This window comes from Pimephales promelas, chromosome 13 (assembly GCF_988280905.1).
Source record: "Pimephales promelas chromosome 13, fPimPro1.hap1.1, whole genome shotgun sequence".
Taxonomy (NCBI): Eukaryota; Metazoa; Chordata; class Actinopteri; order Cypriniformes; family Leuciscidae; genus Pimephales; species Pimephales promelas.
Window position 1 is genome coordinate 2991859 of NC_142781.1, and position 18482 is coordinate 3010340.

Consider the following 18482-nt stretch of genomic DNA (forward strand, 5'->3'; position numbering starts at 1 on the left):
CAAAACGGTATTTAGCTGTTAATTTCAAAAACAGTAACACACCGTATCTTATACGTTCCCCTAACATTCCCGAATGGTCCCATGAGGTTATTTTTTGGGGGAACCAAATAATGAACATTATAGGTTCCATGTAGGTTCCATTTTTCATAACGTAAGGAGAATGTTCCGGAAACGTTCCCTTAACCTTAACCTGGGAACTAAAAACTAACGTTCCCAGAACCTAAATTTGTTTGCTGGGATGATGCTGGCAACCACAGCTGCCAGTGATTTACCTTTTTTTTTTTTTTTACAAGGATTATTTTTGTCAGTACTACAGTTTAAAGGGCTGCTTAATTTTATTTGGCTAGAAAATTAAATGTATAGGCTAATATCTAAAACATATAACATAATAAAAACTATGCCAGAATGGGCAACAGGGATACCGATTTATCCAAAACTGGGAACAAATGTAATTTGTTGAATTAAATGAAATATTTTGAGCCACTTAATCCATTAAAAAGTATATGCAGTTGAGAATATTTCAATATTTCAAGATCATTTCTCCAGATAGGGAGATGATACTGTAGAAGTTTTCCTGGAGAGGAAACGCAGAGGAATGTGAGCTCGGGACGGGACGCCCCCTCCTCAAAGCGCCCGGGATAGGAGGGCTCTGCCAGACCAGCGTCCCAAACTTCCCAAAGTCACTGGAGGAGTTCCTGAAGGATTCTGGACGGCTCCTGGTGTTCGGCCGAGCGCTCATGAACAACAGGCAGATTGGGACATGAACACACCTGGTTTCCTCGTGCTCGTCGGGCTGCTGTGGCGGAGTTGTGGAGCTCAGCAGAGAGGTGAGTGGATCTACGGATCTCTTGTGTGTGTGTGTGTGTGTGTGTGCGCGCGCGCGCGCGAGCGAGCAGCCAGCGGGGTATGAGCGCGCATTACGCGTTCTCCGAGTTCATGTGGCGATTTACGCGCCTGATTTTTGTTTTATAGTGAAATAAATGGCTCTGTAATCCGGTCTACTGGCAGACATCAAACGATGCTATTTGTTTTCGCTGTGCCCAAAATTTGCTTCTGCTAAGATATTGCATCGAATAGACTCTGTTTCATATTTAGTGGACAGTAGTAGGCTATGTTGTTTGTTTAAAACATGTTAAATCATCATTATATAATAATGAATTATTATTTGGTTTGCTCCGTGCTTTCTATTGAACCTGTTTACCTATGTTTGCCTTTGACAATTTCCCCTTCAGTCTTAAGTATTTCTGTATTTAATGGTTTTATAAATTGGCTTAAAAGTTCCACTCTGTTATACAAAAAAGTCGCAGTAACAATTTTGATTGGTCACAAAGCATACGATTATTGACAGCGAACAATGTGTGGTGTGATGATCAAAGCCTCTTTATCTAAGCCTGTTAGTCGTTTTTGCGCTGATCTTCAACCATGTTTGATTGGAGTCACAAAGCCTCGAGTAACTTTTATAATTATTTTTTTAAAATATAGTGCGATTAAGGCATCTGCGAAACTGAGTGACACTACCAGAATGTACATGCACTGTAAACAATGTCCAGGAATTTACAGGATTAAAGAGTATTATTTTTACAATAAATAGAGAGAAATTTACAGTGAAATGCTTCATTTTCTTATGAATTACTGCAAATTTACATGATAAAGTTGTCTTTAACCATCTGTAAGAAATTATATTATTTAGGCCTGTAATTGTTTTGAAGTCACCATTATGGTGATTATTGTGTCATTAGCTTTAGATCTAGCCAAGTCAGAAGTGTGACAAATGAAAACATTTGTTAAAGCGATGACAAGCTAGAATTAAAAATACGCTAATTAGCTGATTTTAAGTCAGTCATGCTATTATTAGCGCTATTTCAGCATAAAAATTGACCAATATCTTTTGTTTGTAGATGCCGTCTCTAACAGCAGTGATCTTCAGCTTTCTAAAACAAGCTTTCTTCACTGCAGAGCCCTTGAGGAAAATCAATTTGTGAGCATCAATGCAGGGCCCATGCGGTGGCCTTTAACATCACGCCGCTTGCGTTATTGTTTCATTTCTTCAATGCCTGAGTCTTCCAGAGATGCTTGTGAGAATGATATTTGTTTAGCGTTTAACGAAGCAGAGGCGATTAACACAGAAAAGGCTTGCGTGGAGCATCTCTCAGTTGACTCATCATGTGCACATTCACATTCATTTGTGCCATCAACAGGTGTGTGTGGCAGCTAAAAGCAGATGTTGGGAGTATTTTTAGCAAAGGTAGAGCAGGAACAGAGGATGTTAAGTATTGTCTGGATCCTCTCACTGACGACACAGGCGAGAGTTTGAAAAGAGTGTGATGCTGAAAAGAGCGCATCGGTCACAGTGAGAAGGTCAATCACTCCTGCAGAAAACTGTCTGATAATGTTCCTACAGATCAATACACCAGTCACAAGTTTACAGTCATGACGATTGCTTTAAGACTCTCTTCTACACACCGAGGCTTCATTCAATTGATCAAAAAAAAAAACTGTGAAAATACATGAAAATATGTAGTAAAGTGTAATTTATTCCTGTGATCAAAGCTGATTTTTCAGCATCATCACTCCAGCCTTCAGTGTCACATGATCCTTCAGAAATCACTGGATCTGATGATCAAGAAACATTTATAATTATTATCAGTTCTGAAAACAGTTCATATTTTTGTGGAAACTTGATAGATTTTTATTTTTCAGGATTCTTTGATGAATAGAAAGCATTTATTTGAAATAATCTTTTTTGTAACATGTCTGTACTGTCACTTTAAGAATGGCTGAATTAAAACTATTCATTTCTTAGTGTGATAATGTGGACGCATTGAGAGAGAGAGAGAGAAAAGCTTCTTTGTGGCTATTATGCACGTTCAGGCTTTGTCTCTGTAATCAGAAAAAAAGAGAAAGATTTCAGAATGCTTGAGGAGGAAAATCAATAGGTAATTCCACAACGCCGCCAATGAATGGCCCGGACCGATCGGGTCTGACTTTATCCTGGTCACCGCTGATGAACAGATGCACGAGTACGCTCTGATGGATTGTTTTCAATGTTTTACCGATTGCTTGACGTTGATTTGCCAGCAACACGAGCGGCCTCTGGGCTTATTTCTGTTTGAGCAGAGAATGCTTTGAGTATAATGACAGAGAGATTAATGTGGTTTGATATTTCCAACACTCCTCTGTTGAGGCAGCATGTGGTGGACGGGGTTGAGGTGAGCTGCTCAATATTTCACACACTGCAAATGTAGAGTTTCATTTGTTCTCTGAAGTACACAATGCTCTCGGACAGAAAACAGACTGAGCACGAGTACTTGCACTGCTTGTCAATGGAGCAGAAGCTTTAAAAGATCACCTCTGTACATTATTTACCCCTAAACGGTGCATATTAGGGGTGGCACGGTTCACAAAACCCACGGTTCGGTTTGTATCACGGTTTTAGGGTCACGGTTTTCGGTTCTGTACGGTTCTTGTTATTTTTTCTTTTAATCTTTAACACTCCAGAAATGTACTTCAGCATGTGATATATAGCTTAATTATCCACACTTTAGGATACAGTATTAAAAATATATATATTATGTTCCTGCAATCATGCACAAACTGAATTTGACTCTTTGACTTTAAGCACATTTTTGGACTATCTCAGAGGAAAGCTAGGTGAGATTTAGATACAGCAAGAGAGAAGAAATTGACATGCTTTTTGTTTATTTGGCAAAAAAAAAAGGAGAATGTGTATCACTATCTCTACAAGAACTTGTGCATTTTTATCACATAAATCTTATTTACACAAAGAAATTAACTTTCATGTATCAACTGCTAACTTTTGTAGCTCTTACCAAAATTCTATCTTTTAAACGAAAAAGAGAGCAACTCTTAAAACACTGTCTTTTAAATGTCAATATACATGAAACCTTGCCTATAGATAATTTAGCTATAGCAATAGGAAAGGCCATAAACATAAAGTGAAATTTAAGTTCAACCTCAACACAAAAACAGTATCAACAATGCTTCTATTCCCAAAATGTGAGGGAACTTTTTTCCACTTAAAATTAAAGTGCAGGGTTTGGAAACGTATGACTGAAGCTCTTATCTATACATAAAGTGCCACTGTAGTTAAATTAAAATATCATAACATGAAATCCAAAATGTTCCCACACACACCGGACTTATAGCATAGACTTATACGACGCTGGCGCATCCTCCAACTCCCTCATCTCTCCCACTTTCCATTTCTCCGCGTGCCGTGACCTGCAGCGCTCCATACTCCACTTTTACTGGCTTGTTTATTAACTTGAACCGGCGCTGCACAGAGCGATCCGTAATGACATCAAATACCGCGAAAGTGATGAATGCATACGGAGCCGACTCGCGCTAGATTGATGTTATTCACCGATCGCTCTGTGCAGCGCCGGTCCAAGTCGAACAAGCTTATGTCGCGCGAAAAGAAAACACACGTCACATACGGGCACGACCCAGATAGCAAACTGACATTGAATCAACGTGGAAATATGACATCGAAACAACGTTGATCTGACATTGTTTTGCTCATCAAATTAACGTTGAACCAACGTCAGACGCGTCATTCTTTCAAAACTAACGGAAAATCAACTTGAAATCAACGCGTTGTTTCAACGTTATGAAAGCAAACCAATTTTCGATTTTCATTTCGCTTTGAAGAATGCCGCGTCTGACGTTGGTTCAACGTTAATTCGATGAGCAAATCAACGTTGTTTCAATGTCATGAGAGACGTCGTTTCCACGTTGATTCAATGTCAGTTTGCTGTCTGGGGAGGTTACATTGCGCATGCGTCGAACCGTGAGACGCACACGCGCTCCGAACCGAGACAAGCGAACCGAACGGTTCGGGTGTTTTTTCATGTACCGTGCCACCCCTAGTGCATATTAGTCAAATGTAGGGCACATAAAGGGATACTTCACCTCTGGAAAGATGAATGTGTATTTAAAATGGGTCATTTATGTAGAAGAAATGTGAAATTATTTTTGAATTTGGAGCTTTCTAGACTGAGAAAAGCCAGAAAATGTATTTTTGGCTTATGTGGATGAAAGACAACAACTCCCACAATGCACTTGCTTCACTGCCCTAGGAGGCCACGCCTACCGGTAACAGAGCGCAGTCGTTAAACAACAAGTCTAGGCTACTAGTGAGTCTCCGTGATGAGTTTGCCCGAAAATGTGTTTCGAGTAGGGCTGGGTAATAAATATCGATTTCTCGATATTAATCGATTCTCATTTTTACAAACCGATATCGATTCTTGAATCTCAAGAATCGATTAGTCATCCTGTTTCATTTGAATGAATGAGACATTGTATCGCGGCTGCGCGCATCCAACAAATCGCACTAATCTTTGTCCTGCTTTGTTACTATTGATTAAACAAAGTCTCAATTTTCAAATTACGTCCATTTTCTTTAGAAATTCAAAAACATAAATAAGGTTTTGCCGTTTTGGCGTGAGATCGCTCTGGAGAAGCAGCAGCGCTGATCTCTCTTCCGGCTTAATAATACCAGTCACAGCGCCAAATAAACATGAATGAGCATCTGAATGTGTGTTAAAGATAGAGTACAACTTATCGAAATCCGTATCATGTCACATTGATTCACTCAATCAGCGTTTCAACCGTGGAAAGACGTCAGTTAAACAGCTTGTAATCAATGAAATGTATGGTCATATTTACCTCAGAAAACCCACATAAACTCGTTAGTCCACACTCGTTAGTGTTCTTCAATATTTAATGCATATTTGAATAAATCTGGCAAGTTTTTACGACAGCCACTATTTAAATGTTTATATTTCATATAATCTTCTTATTATAAAAATAAATAAAAGTGTAATTTAAGTGTTTGTATAGCTACAAAACAGTTCATTATTACCTTCATATTAGGTTAATGAAGCCTATAGGCTACAACTAGACTATATATATAGACCATAGTTTACAGCATTTAAGAGATTTGATTTCCTTGAGAAAAATGGCCATTTATTGTAACTGATATCCAAAATAATCGATATTGAATGGAATCGTAATCGAAATCGAATCGAATTGCAAGCTTGTGAATCGAAATCGAATCGAATTGTGAAATTTGTCTCAATACCCAGCCCTAGTTTCGAGTTCGGCCAATATGTCCGGGATTCATGTAAACACTACATTCAGATCCACCAATGGGAATGAATTCCGTTTTTAAATTGCACAACAGAAGCTGTGCATGTAAACAATGAATGGCGACTGCAGAAAGCAAAAGCTGAATCCCGGACATGGAAAAAGAGGATGGTAACCCCTAATACTCAGCGTTCTCCACAGAACAAGAGCCTGCTGGCTTAGCTAAAAAAAAAAAAAAAAAAAAAATGGCCGACACCATGTGTTCATTCTGTGAGTGAGATCGCCCTCTATGGGTGGGTTGAGGACATGCGGGACAGACCCTGACTGTAGTCTTTAGCCTCTGGACAATTATGCAAAATGACGATTTTTGCATCATCGGAGGGTTTTGTCCAGACAAAAAGTACATAAATCTCTCGTCTCAGGGGGATTTAAGGGTGGAAAGCACGGTAATTTGAAAAAAAATACTACAGGTTTTCTACTAATACAAGCTTAATGCTAAATCCCAAAGTATCCCTTTAAGCCTGATAATAGTTTGAATAGAAAGATCAATCAATCAAATTTCAATCAAATTTCTTTATTCAGCCATGATGTTATTATAGACACAACAACAAAATAATAACATTCATTACTGAATAGGAGCATAAAGAAGACATATTCTTATAAATTAATGCCCCTTTTTTCAATAATCTAAGCTTATACAGAACAGATGGCTCGCCATTTTTTTCGTTCCTTTTTATATATATATATATTACTTCAGTATTACTTCACATCTCAGTAATTAACAATTACCAATTTAGAAAAAAACAAAAAACAAAAAAACAAAAAAATAAATAAAACATCGTTTCTTATGCTTCACTTCCTTCGTATTTTTCAAGTACAGATTTTTTGTACATTTTATTGAATTGAACAATCGTGTTACATGATTTTTGACCTCTATCCAAAGAGTTCCATAAACTAATCCCCGTTACAAGAAACCCCTTTTGTTTTTTTGAGGTACGTGAATATGGTACACTAAAATTGCCTTTTCTTCTGTTGTTATTGTCTGTGATTAACATGAATTTATTTTTAATATGTGTTGGTACTAAGATCAATGTTTTAATGTCAGAGGCCCTACTATGCAACTTGCGGCAGATGCTGATGTTTATATGGACATTCTGGTGCTTGTAATGTAAATCAATGAGATCTTTATAACAGTTTAGCAAAGACTTGCATAAAATGCATTTAAATATCAATATGGGCTAATAATGTCTTAGTAAGATGATATTTAAATGCTTAGTTTAATGATCAAAGCTCTGTAGGTTTAAAACATACGATGATTGAACGATGTTCATATTTTTCTAATAAATAATGTCTGGATGATCAAGTAAACCTCAGTCGCTTCAGTCCAGGTGAAATATTACTAACTAAATCAAAGATCAATGATCATTCTCCAAACATGCATAACTTTCTTCTGTTCTTCGAGCGTCGTCAGAAGACTCGTGATCTGAGCGCATGTCCTGACTTACTGGAGCTTTACAGCGTCCGTCCTCAACCCTGACTTTCAGTGTGTGTTCAAGTTTCACAGAATGTTAATGTTACAAATAGACTATTTCTTTCAGAATGCACATTTGCTCGGGTTATGAACACACGCTTCATTGAGGAATGAACTCTACAGTATGAGTGCAGTGTTGGCCAGTAAGCTGAACCACATATGAAGTGAATGAAGGATACTGACCTTTGACCTCTGCCTCACGCAGGGGCCGCATTAGAGTCATATGGGGGAAAGGAATTACCCTCACACACACACACACACACACACAGCATCATCAATGTTTTCATAGGTGGCTTGTTAAACTCCCAAGATTCATAAACTCTCCAGGAAGTCCCTCTTTTCTTCCGTTTGATGCTCCGCTCCATCGTTCCCCTTCCCTGCATGCGTCTCTCTCTCAATCTTTGATGATGTATCAAATTTCTTTCCGTCTCTTCCCTGTATCTGTCCATCTGTGTGCTGACTCTCTCTCTCCTCAGGATAGAGAAAAATGAGTCAGCATGAACTGTAATGTTTCTGCGACATTATTAGACAACGTTGTAATGATGAAGTTGCAATTTAAAATATTAACTTTACATGTCATGTTAAAATGATTATCTAGTATTATAACTGTATATATATATATATATATTTATATGTGTATCAGTTCACAAAATTCACAGTTTGGTTCAATATGATACACTTGTGTCACGGTTCAGTACGTTTTTGATACACAGATAAATTTCCTTGACTTATATTTTTATTAAAACTCAATGTTGTAGTCGAGACCACCTCACTCGAGTCCGAGTTGACACCGAGACCAGAGAGAGTCGAGTCCGAGTCAAGACCGAGTCCATAGAGAGTCGAGTCCGAGACCAGAGAGAGTCGAGTCCGAGTCGAGACCGAGACCAGTGAGGGTTGATTACCTAATTTACTTTTATTTACTTAGAGAAATCCTTTTTTTTTTTTTTTTTTTTTACTGAATTTACTTAGAGTTTAAAAAATATGATCAGTTTAGGGTAAAAAGGCCACATAGTAGGTGGTGTTAAAAGTAATTTTATTACAATTTGTCATGCGCAGTTGCGCACTAGAAAATCACCAATCACTGGGCGTGTCAATCAATTTAAAGAAATATTTTATTAACATACATTAATAATCATGAAAAATATTTTGAATTGAACTCGAGTGGACTCGGGAACAAGTCCGAGTCCTAAAAAAAAAATGTTCGAGTACGAGTCAATTCCGAGTCCAAATGGACACGAGTCCATGACAAGACCAAGACCATTAAAATATGGTCTCGAGACCGAGTCCGAGACGAGTCCGAGTCTCGAGTACTACAACACTGCTAAAACTAACATCATAAAGTATCATATATTTTTACTTTGAGCAAAAATTGATATATTCTTGACTTCATAGGAGCATATAAAACAAAACCACTCCTTGGACAAAATGAGATGTGATACTGTAGTAGTTATAAACACAGGTTTATTTTAGTTCAGATTAACATTTGAGGACAGCAACTGTATTCATAATGTCGAAATAAAACTGATGTAATGTTACTTGAAAGTGTTATAGTCTACTATTCCTGCCAAACTCCCATGGATTTGTCTGTGTAGTAACAGAGCTGATGATTGAGATCGGCTCGCGCTGCATTGGTCCAAACTGATCAACGGTCCGTCGACCACACAATAACGAGTAGCTCAGTTTCGTTCCACTAACATTATATTTGACAGTCGATGTTGGGCAATGTTGTGGTCACGCCAGCGTCTCTTACATTATGAGCGTGCTTGCCACGCACCTACACTTGAAATAACTAAATGTTGGTCGGCAGGGAAAATGGTCCAATGAACTGTTTGGTTTAAAAAGGTGTACCGAAAACTGAAAGCCTCATGCCAAATGGTTCAATACGAATAGCCCTAATATATATATACAGTATATATACATACTCGCTCACCTAAGTGATTATCAGGAACACCCGTTCAATTTCTCATTAATGCAATTATCTAATCAACCAAACACATGGCAGTGTCTTCAATGCATTTAGGGGTGTGGTCCTGGTCAAGACAATCTCCTGAACTCCAAACTGAATGTCAGAATGGGAAAGAAAGGGGATTTAAGCAATTTTGAGTGTGGCATGGTTGTTAGTATTTCACAATCTGCTCAGTTACTGGGATTTTCACACACAACCATTTCTAGGGTTTACAAAGAATGGAGTGAAAAGGGAAAAACATCCAGTATGCGGCAGTCCTGTGGGAGAAAATGCCTTGTTGATGCGAGAGGTCAGAGGAGAATGGGCCGACTGATTCAAGCTGATAGAAGAGCAACTTTGACTGAAATAACCACTCGTTACAACCGAGGTATGCAGCAAAGACACAACACACACAACCTTGAGGCGGATGGGCTACAACAGCAGAAGACCCCACCGGGTACCACTCATCTCCACTGCAAATAGGAAAAAGAGGCGACAATTTGCAAGAGCTCACCAAAATTGGACAGTTGAAGACTGGAAAAATGTTGCCTGGTCTGATGAGTCTCGATTTCAGATGGTAGAGTCAGAATTTGGCGTAAACAGAATGAGAACATGGATCCATCATGCCTTGTTCCCACTGTGCAGGCTGGTGGTGGTGGTCTAATGGTGTGGGGGATGTTTTCTTGGCACACTTTATGCCCCTTAGTGCCAATTGGGCATCGTTTAAATGCCACGGCCTACCTGAGCATTGTTTCTGACCATGTCCATCCCTTTATGGCCACCATGTCCCCATCCTCTGATGGCTACTTCCAGCAGGATAATGCACCATGTCACAAATCTCCAATCATTTCAAATTGGTTTCTTGAACATGACAATGAGTTGACTGGACTAAAATGGCCCCCACAGTCACCAGATCTCAACCCAATAGAGCATCTTTGGGATGTAATGGAACGGGAGCTTCGTGCCCTGGATGTGCATCCCACAAATCTCCATCAACTACAAGATGCTATCCAACACAGTATTAGTATGTTGTTCCTATTAATCATTTAGGTGAGTGTATACAGTATATATATTTTTTAATATTCAATAGTTTACATCCAATCAAATTAAATGAAATCTTCCACATAGTCCAAAACTGAACACGAATAGTAAAATGTAACATTATTAAAACACCAAAAAACAATGAACATGAAGGGGCAAAGTAAACATTGTTCTTGTTCAGTCAATGAAGATCAGAAACTGACATTATGCAAATTAGTTACAATTTTCGAACCAACGGGATCAGCAGGAAGTGAGACTGGAACTACCGACGACTCGTTTCAGACCGTTCAGAGTCACGTCTTTCTTTTGGGAGACAATAACACCATTTATTGAAACTTTGCAGACCTTTAACATTCACAAACATCTATATTACACACTACATGATAAGTCATATTAAAAAAAACTTATTCTTAAAAAAGATACATTGTCAGTAAACCTGTGGCTGAGGGATTGAGTGTGTGTGTGTGTGTGTGTGTGTGTGTGTGTGTGTGTGTAAAAATGAGAGCGCGGCTAATGTTGTTATCACTCTCAATTTCATTTTTCAGAGAATGTGATTGAATTCATAATGCTTCACAAGATAAATGAGACCACAGTCATGCTGTTAGCCGAGGAGAGAAAATGTTTATTATATTTGGCTTATGTATTTTGCCACGCATTACAAATGTAATGTGGGTGCGCCCAGTCGGAGACCTACGACAAAGCAAATGTTAAGAGACACGGATCTATGAAATATGAATGCTGTCTGCACTCATGGTTTTCTCGTGGCGGGCTGCGCCATTTATCAGAGCTGATGTATCACAGAGGAAATGTCATGTGACGCAGGCTGCTCAAAGCCAATGTTGTGATTGGTCCATGCATTATTTAAGTTTGATATTTCAAGGGCCATTGACCAGCAGACGGGAAGTGGTCATAGAGACATGGATGGGACTGGTGGCCAAATCTCATCTCCAAAGTGAAATATTTGCCAAACACTGTTTCACTCCTGAGTTTAAATTTAGGCAGGGCAGATTCTGGGTCTTAGGATGAACAGATTGAAGCTTTATATTGTAATCGCTGGGGCTCGATAGGCTCGATATGTTGAGTACACACGATACATAGAATTATACATTAATTCACTTATATAGGTAAAACACTATCCAACTTGTTAAAGGGATACTCCACTTTTTTTTGGAAATAGGCTTATTTTACCACTCCCCCAGAGTTAAACAGTTTTACCGTTTTTTCGAAGAATATAAGTAAACAGACAGTTTCTGGTCTCATTGACTTCCATAGTATTTTTCCTACTATGGAAGTCAATGAGACCAAAAACTGTCAGGTTACTGATATTCTTCTAGATGTCAGAAAATCGGCTGAATACGTTAAAAAACGGTAAAATTCAACTGTTTAACTCTGTGGTAGTGGTAAAATGAGCCTATTTCCAAAAAAAGTGGAGTATCCCTTTAAATCTAGGAGCCAGATTTACTGAACAGGGCAAACTGAACTGGGTAAATCCTGACAGTAGTTTTTTAAATGCCAAAAGAGGGTGACACTGGCTAAATTTGCTGTTAAATCAGTTCATCTGATGATCTTCTCGTGGTTCGCAAGGACTTTCAAGCATAGGACTCACCAAACCAGGATGAGAATATCAAGGCTTCATGTTTGTCCGTTTCTGAGTGACTCTGAGCTTTGTGCTGTGCTAAATGGATTGTGTTATTGTTCAGGACAGATGTGGGATTTAATGTCCCGGGTTTCTGCTTTTGTCTGCGGTTCATTCTGTGGCTGTAAACACTTCCAGCTCTGACCTAGCCAATATTCATTCGGAAATGAGGTATTTTTCTGTCAGTGGTGAAGGTTAAAGGAATAATTCACCCAAACATTAAAAATCCTGCCGTTATTTAGCCACACTCATGTCTTTCCAACTATTTTCGAAAGAATATCACAACAAAAAAAAAAAACGTAATTTGAAGCACAGTTCTGTATTGACTTCTGGACCTGGGAGATGTGTCCAGGGCTGTTGTGATAACTGCAGTATTGTAATACAGCGATATTGATATAAAACAAGAGTGAACAATGTTTGTTTGTTTTTTACCAACTTGCTGTTTTTTTACAATTTAAGACGGTCTACACTTGTGGTTTGTACAGAAGCTCAGTGGATTTGCACTAAACAGGCAGTGAGTGAGCGAAATCGACTGAAGGCGTGATTAACTGCGCCAGTCCTTCTTCAGATCAAGTCATATATTCGTGAAAAAAATATGCTTGCTATGTCCGAAGAGGAAAGCGAAACTTTGTAGTATCATCCTGTCAACGTTTAGAGGGCACCTATTATGCCCCTTTTTACAAGATGTAATATTGGTCTCGGGTGTCCCCAGAATGTATTTGTGAAGTTTCAGCTCAAAATACCCCACAGTTAATTTATTATAACCATTTGAAAATGTCATTTTGGGACCTGATTAAAAATGAGCTGTTATGGGGGTATACCACCTTAAATGCAAATGAGCTGCATGTCCCCGGCCTGCCTTTGGATGAGGGCGTAACTTGATACCTATGGCAGTCGGTCTAAGCAGAAGGGGAGAGTGAGAGACGCGCTGTTTTGTCTGTCATTCAGCGTACGTTTGAATCGGAATATATAAATAGTACTAAGAGACTCCGGCAGAATAAACACAAATGAGAATGGACCAGTACGTCTCGGTATGGTTATTTGATACATTTATGTACTTATAGAGTTGTAATCGCGTATTTTTGCAAGTATGGATGTGCAACACACACACAGACACACAGAAACACTAATGCTGGCGCATTTTTTTGAAACTACATACACATACTGTGATAAAGTTTGCTACGTACAAGCGAAATTACATTTATGCGAGGGACCTGTGGCGTCACGTTTACTTGTCATACGGGTGCTTCTGTGGCAAATGTGAGGAGATGGCTAACTTAAAGAACAACAACATATATGCAGTTTTTAATACAATATCTTTAAATATATATTTATAAACGTGTGGTTACACACTATACAAACAAGCTTTAAATTATATACACAGACATCCTACGACGACAACAACTTTAGACGCTTTTGTTGTTGAATTGGCTGACAGACTGAAATGACTATTTGCTCAAAAATCATAAAATACACTTACTAGAGGTGACGGTGGATCGCAAACAGTAGACGACGATCCACACTTGAGGATTCATTTTAAAGCCACAACAACAGGACTAACCCACGAGTCCACGACAGAACACTTATGTGTCCAAGAGATATTACCGGCTGTCGTTGAAACAATGGAGGATGGTGTGTACAGATCACAGAGGGCGGGGTTTATGCCACAACCACACTGTCAATCAAACCCCTTGCTCACTTTCTACGTCACAAAGAGCTGAATCTCATAACAGCTCGTTCTGAGGCAGTGCATATGATTTATTGAGATTGTAAAAAAACCACTGGGTGGATTTTTATCATTCTAGGGTGGTTTTGCTCACACACTGCCAACACACATTTATGTTCAAACACCATGTCAAAGTGAATTTTCCATAATAGGTGCCCTTTAAGAGTATTTCCCATGGATGTGTCACCTTGCCCTGGCTACACATCGCTAGTCGATTGAGGCTTGTAAACTGGCGCTCAACGTTAAAATTGAGCAATAAGGTCCGAGAGGCTGTGCTGTGCTGGGCTGAATGGCGTTGTTAGGCTCGACCCCTTCAGCTGTCACTTATTCACCATACAGCACTTGCCTCGAGTACCTTATTGCTTTTATAAAACGGTCACCACACAATACAAATATTAAAGTAAAAAAAAAAAAAATGTATTAGTGCAACTTTCTTGAAGTAAAATCACTAAAAGCCTTCCTTCCGCTAGAAAAAATAGTCCCTGACCGTGAGCAGCAACAACGCTCCAATGTGTAATATACATGAACGCTCAAATAAACACAACATAGGAACATAGCTGTGTGTTATCATGAGTAAAGCACAGCTATTGACCAATCAAGGTTTGGAACTAACCGTTTCATAAGAATCATTAATGAATGAATCAGCGTTTTAGCGCGTTAGTTGAATGAACGGTTTAATGACTCAAAGACAGTCCTAGTGGCGTAAAGATGCACTGACTGACTGACAGCCCATCCAGAAGGAGGCAAGCAGCGCTGATGCTGGAGACTGTTGGAGAATATCAGCAGTGTTAGAAAGACTCGCAGATTCGAGGATCGGCACGAACAGTAGCATATAGCGAGCTTATTATTTTTAATATTTGAATGTTTGGGTCCTGTTTAGGTATGTTTTTTTGGTTACTGATTTTGTCCTTGTTTGTTGCAATAGTTGCGTATTATTTTCACATGTAAGTTTACATTAAGTTTACTGTTTATATAGCCTGTGTTTATGGTTTGCATTATTCTTCTGCATGTTCATTCAGAGTGTTTGGATTATTAATAAAGCCTGTTTTGTTTTTTGGATCTCCTTCGTCTTTTTGGCTGCTGACCACATCGTTACACTTATTTATATAGCAAAAAAAAAAAAAAAAAATGAAAAGCATATGAAAGTGTATTTCAGCTTGAGGTTGTAGAGGCCATCAGGGGTCTATTACCCACCAGCCCTCATTTACACACACTTCCGAAGGCTGAAATTACCTGCGTGATTCATGGGAAATGAAAGCGTATCATCGACACACAAGCTCCTCATGGCTCGTTCACGTCGAAAATGTCAAGAAAAACGATTTCTGTTACGAATGTGTTCATGAAAAGTGTTCAGTGCACATTTCCAAAGCCCATTTTTGCTGTTTCTCAGAGGACTTCTACCGTTCGTTTATGAGACCTTGTTTTAAGAAAGATTTTAAAAAGCCAGCGGCCTTCATTTGTCCAACAGAGTTTAAACGTCTGCTTGCTGTTCATCAGTAATTGTGTTTTACAGCATATGAGGATATTATTATTCTCCGTGCAGGCTGGACTACTTACAAACTGTAGCCTGATTACAAAATACATGATAAAAATGATCATTAGTACGTAATCTATTAGATTCGGAGTACATTTTAAGATTACTTTTACTAATGGGATTGTGTACCGTATAAATAATAAAAACAACATCATGAAGTGATTTAAGCAGAGAAGAAAGAAGAATCAGGGAGAATCAATCATTTATGAACAATTTCGTGTGATTAATATGTAATCATGTAATCCAAAAATAGTAACTGTAATTTTAAAAGTAACAGATTACAGTTACTTTTTAGTAGGGCCGTCAAACGATTAATCGCGATTAATCGCATCCAAAATAAAAGTTTGTGTTTACACATTATATGTGGGTGCACTGTGTATAATTATTTTGTGTGTATATATATAAATACACACACATGCATCTATATTTAAGAAAAAAATATTATTTATATATAAAATATTTATATTTATATATAATATAAGCTATATATAAATCTATATAAAGTATATACATGAAAATATTTCTTAAATATATACAAGCATGTGTGTGTATTTATATAAATAAAATAATTATACACAGTGCGCCCACATATATTATGTAAACACCAGGGCTGTCAAACGATTAATCGCGATTAATCGCATCCAAAATAAAAGTTTGTGTTTATATAATATATGTGGGTGCACTGTGTATAATTATTTTGTATATATATATATAAATACACACACATGCATCTATATTTAAGAAAAAAATATTATTTATATATAAAATATTTATATTTATATATAATATAAGCTATATATAAATCTATATAAAGTATATACATGAAAATATTTCTTAAATACAATACAAGCATGTGTGTGTATTTATATGTATAAAATAATTATACACAGTGCACCCACATATATTATGTAAACACTAGGGCTGTCAAATGATTAATCGCGATTAATCGCATCCAAAATAAAAGTTTGTGGTTACATAATATATGTGGGTGCACTGTGTATAATTATTTTATTTATACAAATACACACACATGCTTGTATATATTTAAGAAAAAAATATTATTTATATATAAAATATTTATATTTATATATAATATAAATTATATTTAAATCTATACACAGTATATACATGAACATATTTCTTAAATATATACATGCATGTGTGTGTATTTATATATATAAAATAATTATACACAGTGCGCCCACATATATTATGTAAACACAAACTTTTATTTTGGGTGCGATTAATTGCGATTAATCTTTTGACAGCCCTAGTAAACACAAACTTTTATTTTGGATGCGATTAATCGCGATTAATCGTTTGACAGCCCTACTTTTTATGGATTACGTGATTAAATGTTATTCACACGATGGCAGTATATTGTAATCAGTTTCCCAGTAGTGTTTTCTTAATAATAAAAATAAACAAAAAAAAAAAAAAAGAAAGAGAGAGCTTTCGGTCATGTGACTTTGTTATTCCCAGATTTACATGTTTGTTTTAGTACTCAAAGATGTGGAAATGAGAATGAGTAGATGTTTCCAGTTCTCTGACTAGTAGTGTAGGTATGTTTGAATATCTGCCGCACTTGTTGAGTAGCCTCTCATACTGCTGGCTTTAATATAAGATTGGAGACTCAAAGCTGGGAAGAAACTATAGCCTTCTTTGTTCAGCGTCATCCTCATGTGTGTTTGCGCACCTGTCAGTCAGTCATAGCTGAAGGTAGGCTGTTTCAAACATGCATTCACAGAGTGAACGAGTGAGGATCGGCGCCGTGATTCACCTCACAGACACGCGGTTCAAACTCCAGGGAGGAAATGACAGAGCTCTTGTTGTGCGCCGTAATGGATTTAACAGATGGACATGTGTTGTGTTCTTGGAGGAGGTGGGCTTGACAAGAACAGCCTGTCCAGGATCTGCACTGTTCTGCTCTTTTCACAAGGGCCTATTATACAGTGTGTGTGTGTGTGGGAGAGTGTTTCTTCTGGGAGATACACACACGCAATTCAGGAGACACAACTACTGAATACCGTCCCAAAGCGTGTTATGATGTGAATATAGAATCGTGTGTAGGTGGATTTGTGGCTTTCTCTGCAAGGACTGGTTTCTGTAAAACACAATGAGCCAGAAGCGTCCTCAAACACACACACAGACACACACACTCTTATTTTAGGACCATGCTTTATTACTTTTCAATACTTTCAACGCTTTCAAATAGATTTTTAAAGGAGTAGTTCACTTTTCAAAAAAACTTTTGCCGATAATTTACTCACCCTCGTGTAAACCGAGATGTCCATGTCTTTCTTTCTTTAGTCGAAAAGATGAAAAGGTTTTTGATGAAAACATTCCAGGATTTTCAATTTCAGTTTCAGTGCAAACTGTTCAAAGGACTTTAAACGACTCCAGACGATGAATAAGGGTCTTATCAAGCGAAACGATCACTCATTTAATAAATAAATAACAAAGTTTAAGTTTTATAAGCTCAAATGCTCGCCTTGCTCTGTTCTGTGATGAGCGTTCGTGACTCTCCTGTTCGAACTCGTTAATCAAAATAAACAAAAAAAAGTCATTTGGTTCATTGAACGAACAAAACGAACGAATTGATTTTGGAAAAAGATTTGTTCAATTTGATGAACGAGTTTGAACAGAACAGAGCAAGGTGAGCATTTGAGCTTATAAAACTTAAACTTTGTTATTTATTTATTAAATGAGCGATCGTTTCGCTTGATAAGACCCTTATTCATCGTCTGGAGTCGTTTAAAGCCCTTTGAACAGTTTGCACTGAAACTGTCTTTTGGACCTTGAGCCGTTTGTTTCCCATTGAAGTCCATTATATGGAGAAAATCCTGGAATGTTTTCATCAAAAACTTTAATTTCTTTTTCGACTGAAGAAAGAAAGACGTGGACAACTATTCCTTTAAGCATTCATATTTAACACTTTTATTGTAATCCAGGCTTTCGTGT

General features: G+C 37.7%; 1 protein-coding gene across 4 annotated transcripts in view; it reads left to right on the top strand.

Annotated features, from left to right (window-relative positions):
* The first annotated feature begins 641 nt into the window (after positions 1-641).
* Positions 642-18482, top strand: part of lama2 (laminin, alpha 2) — a 303798-nt gene continuing 285957 nt past the window's right edge. For 2 of the 4 annotated variants that reach the window (XM_089118335.1, XM_089118333.1), the window contains exon 1: positions 642-827. In XM_089118335.1, coding sequence (XP_088974461.1) covers positions 761-827 — 67 coding nt within the window. In that variant the 5' untranslated portion in view covers positions 642-760. The remainder of the gene's footprint in view (positions 828-18482) is intronic. The other 2 variants (XM_089118331.1, XM_089118334.1) reach the window with 2 other exon arrangements.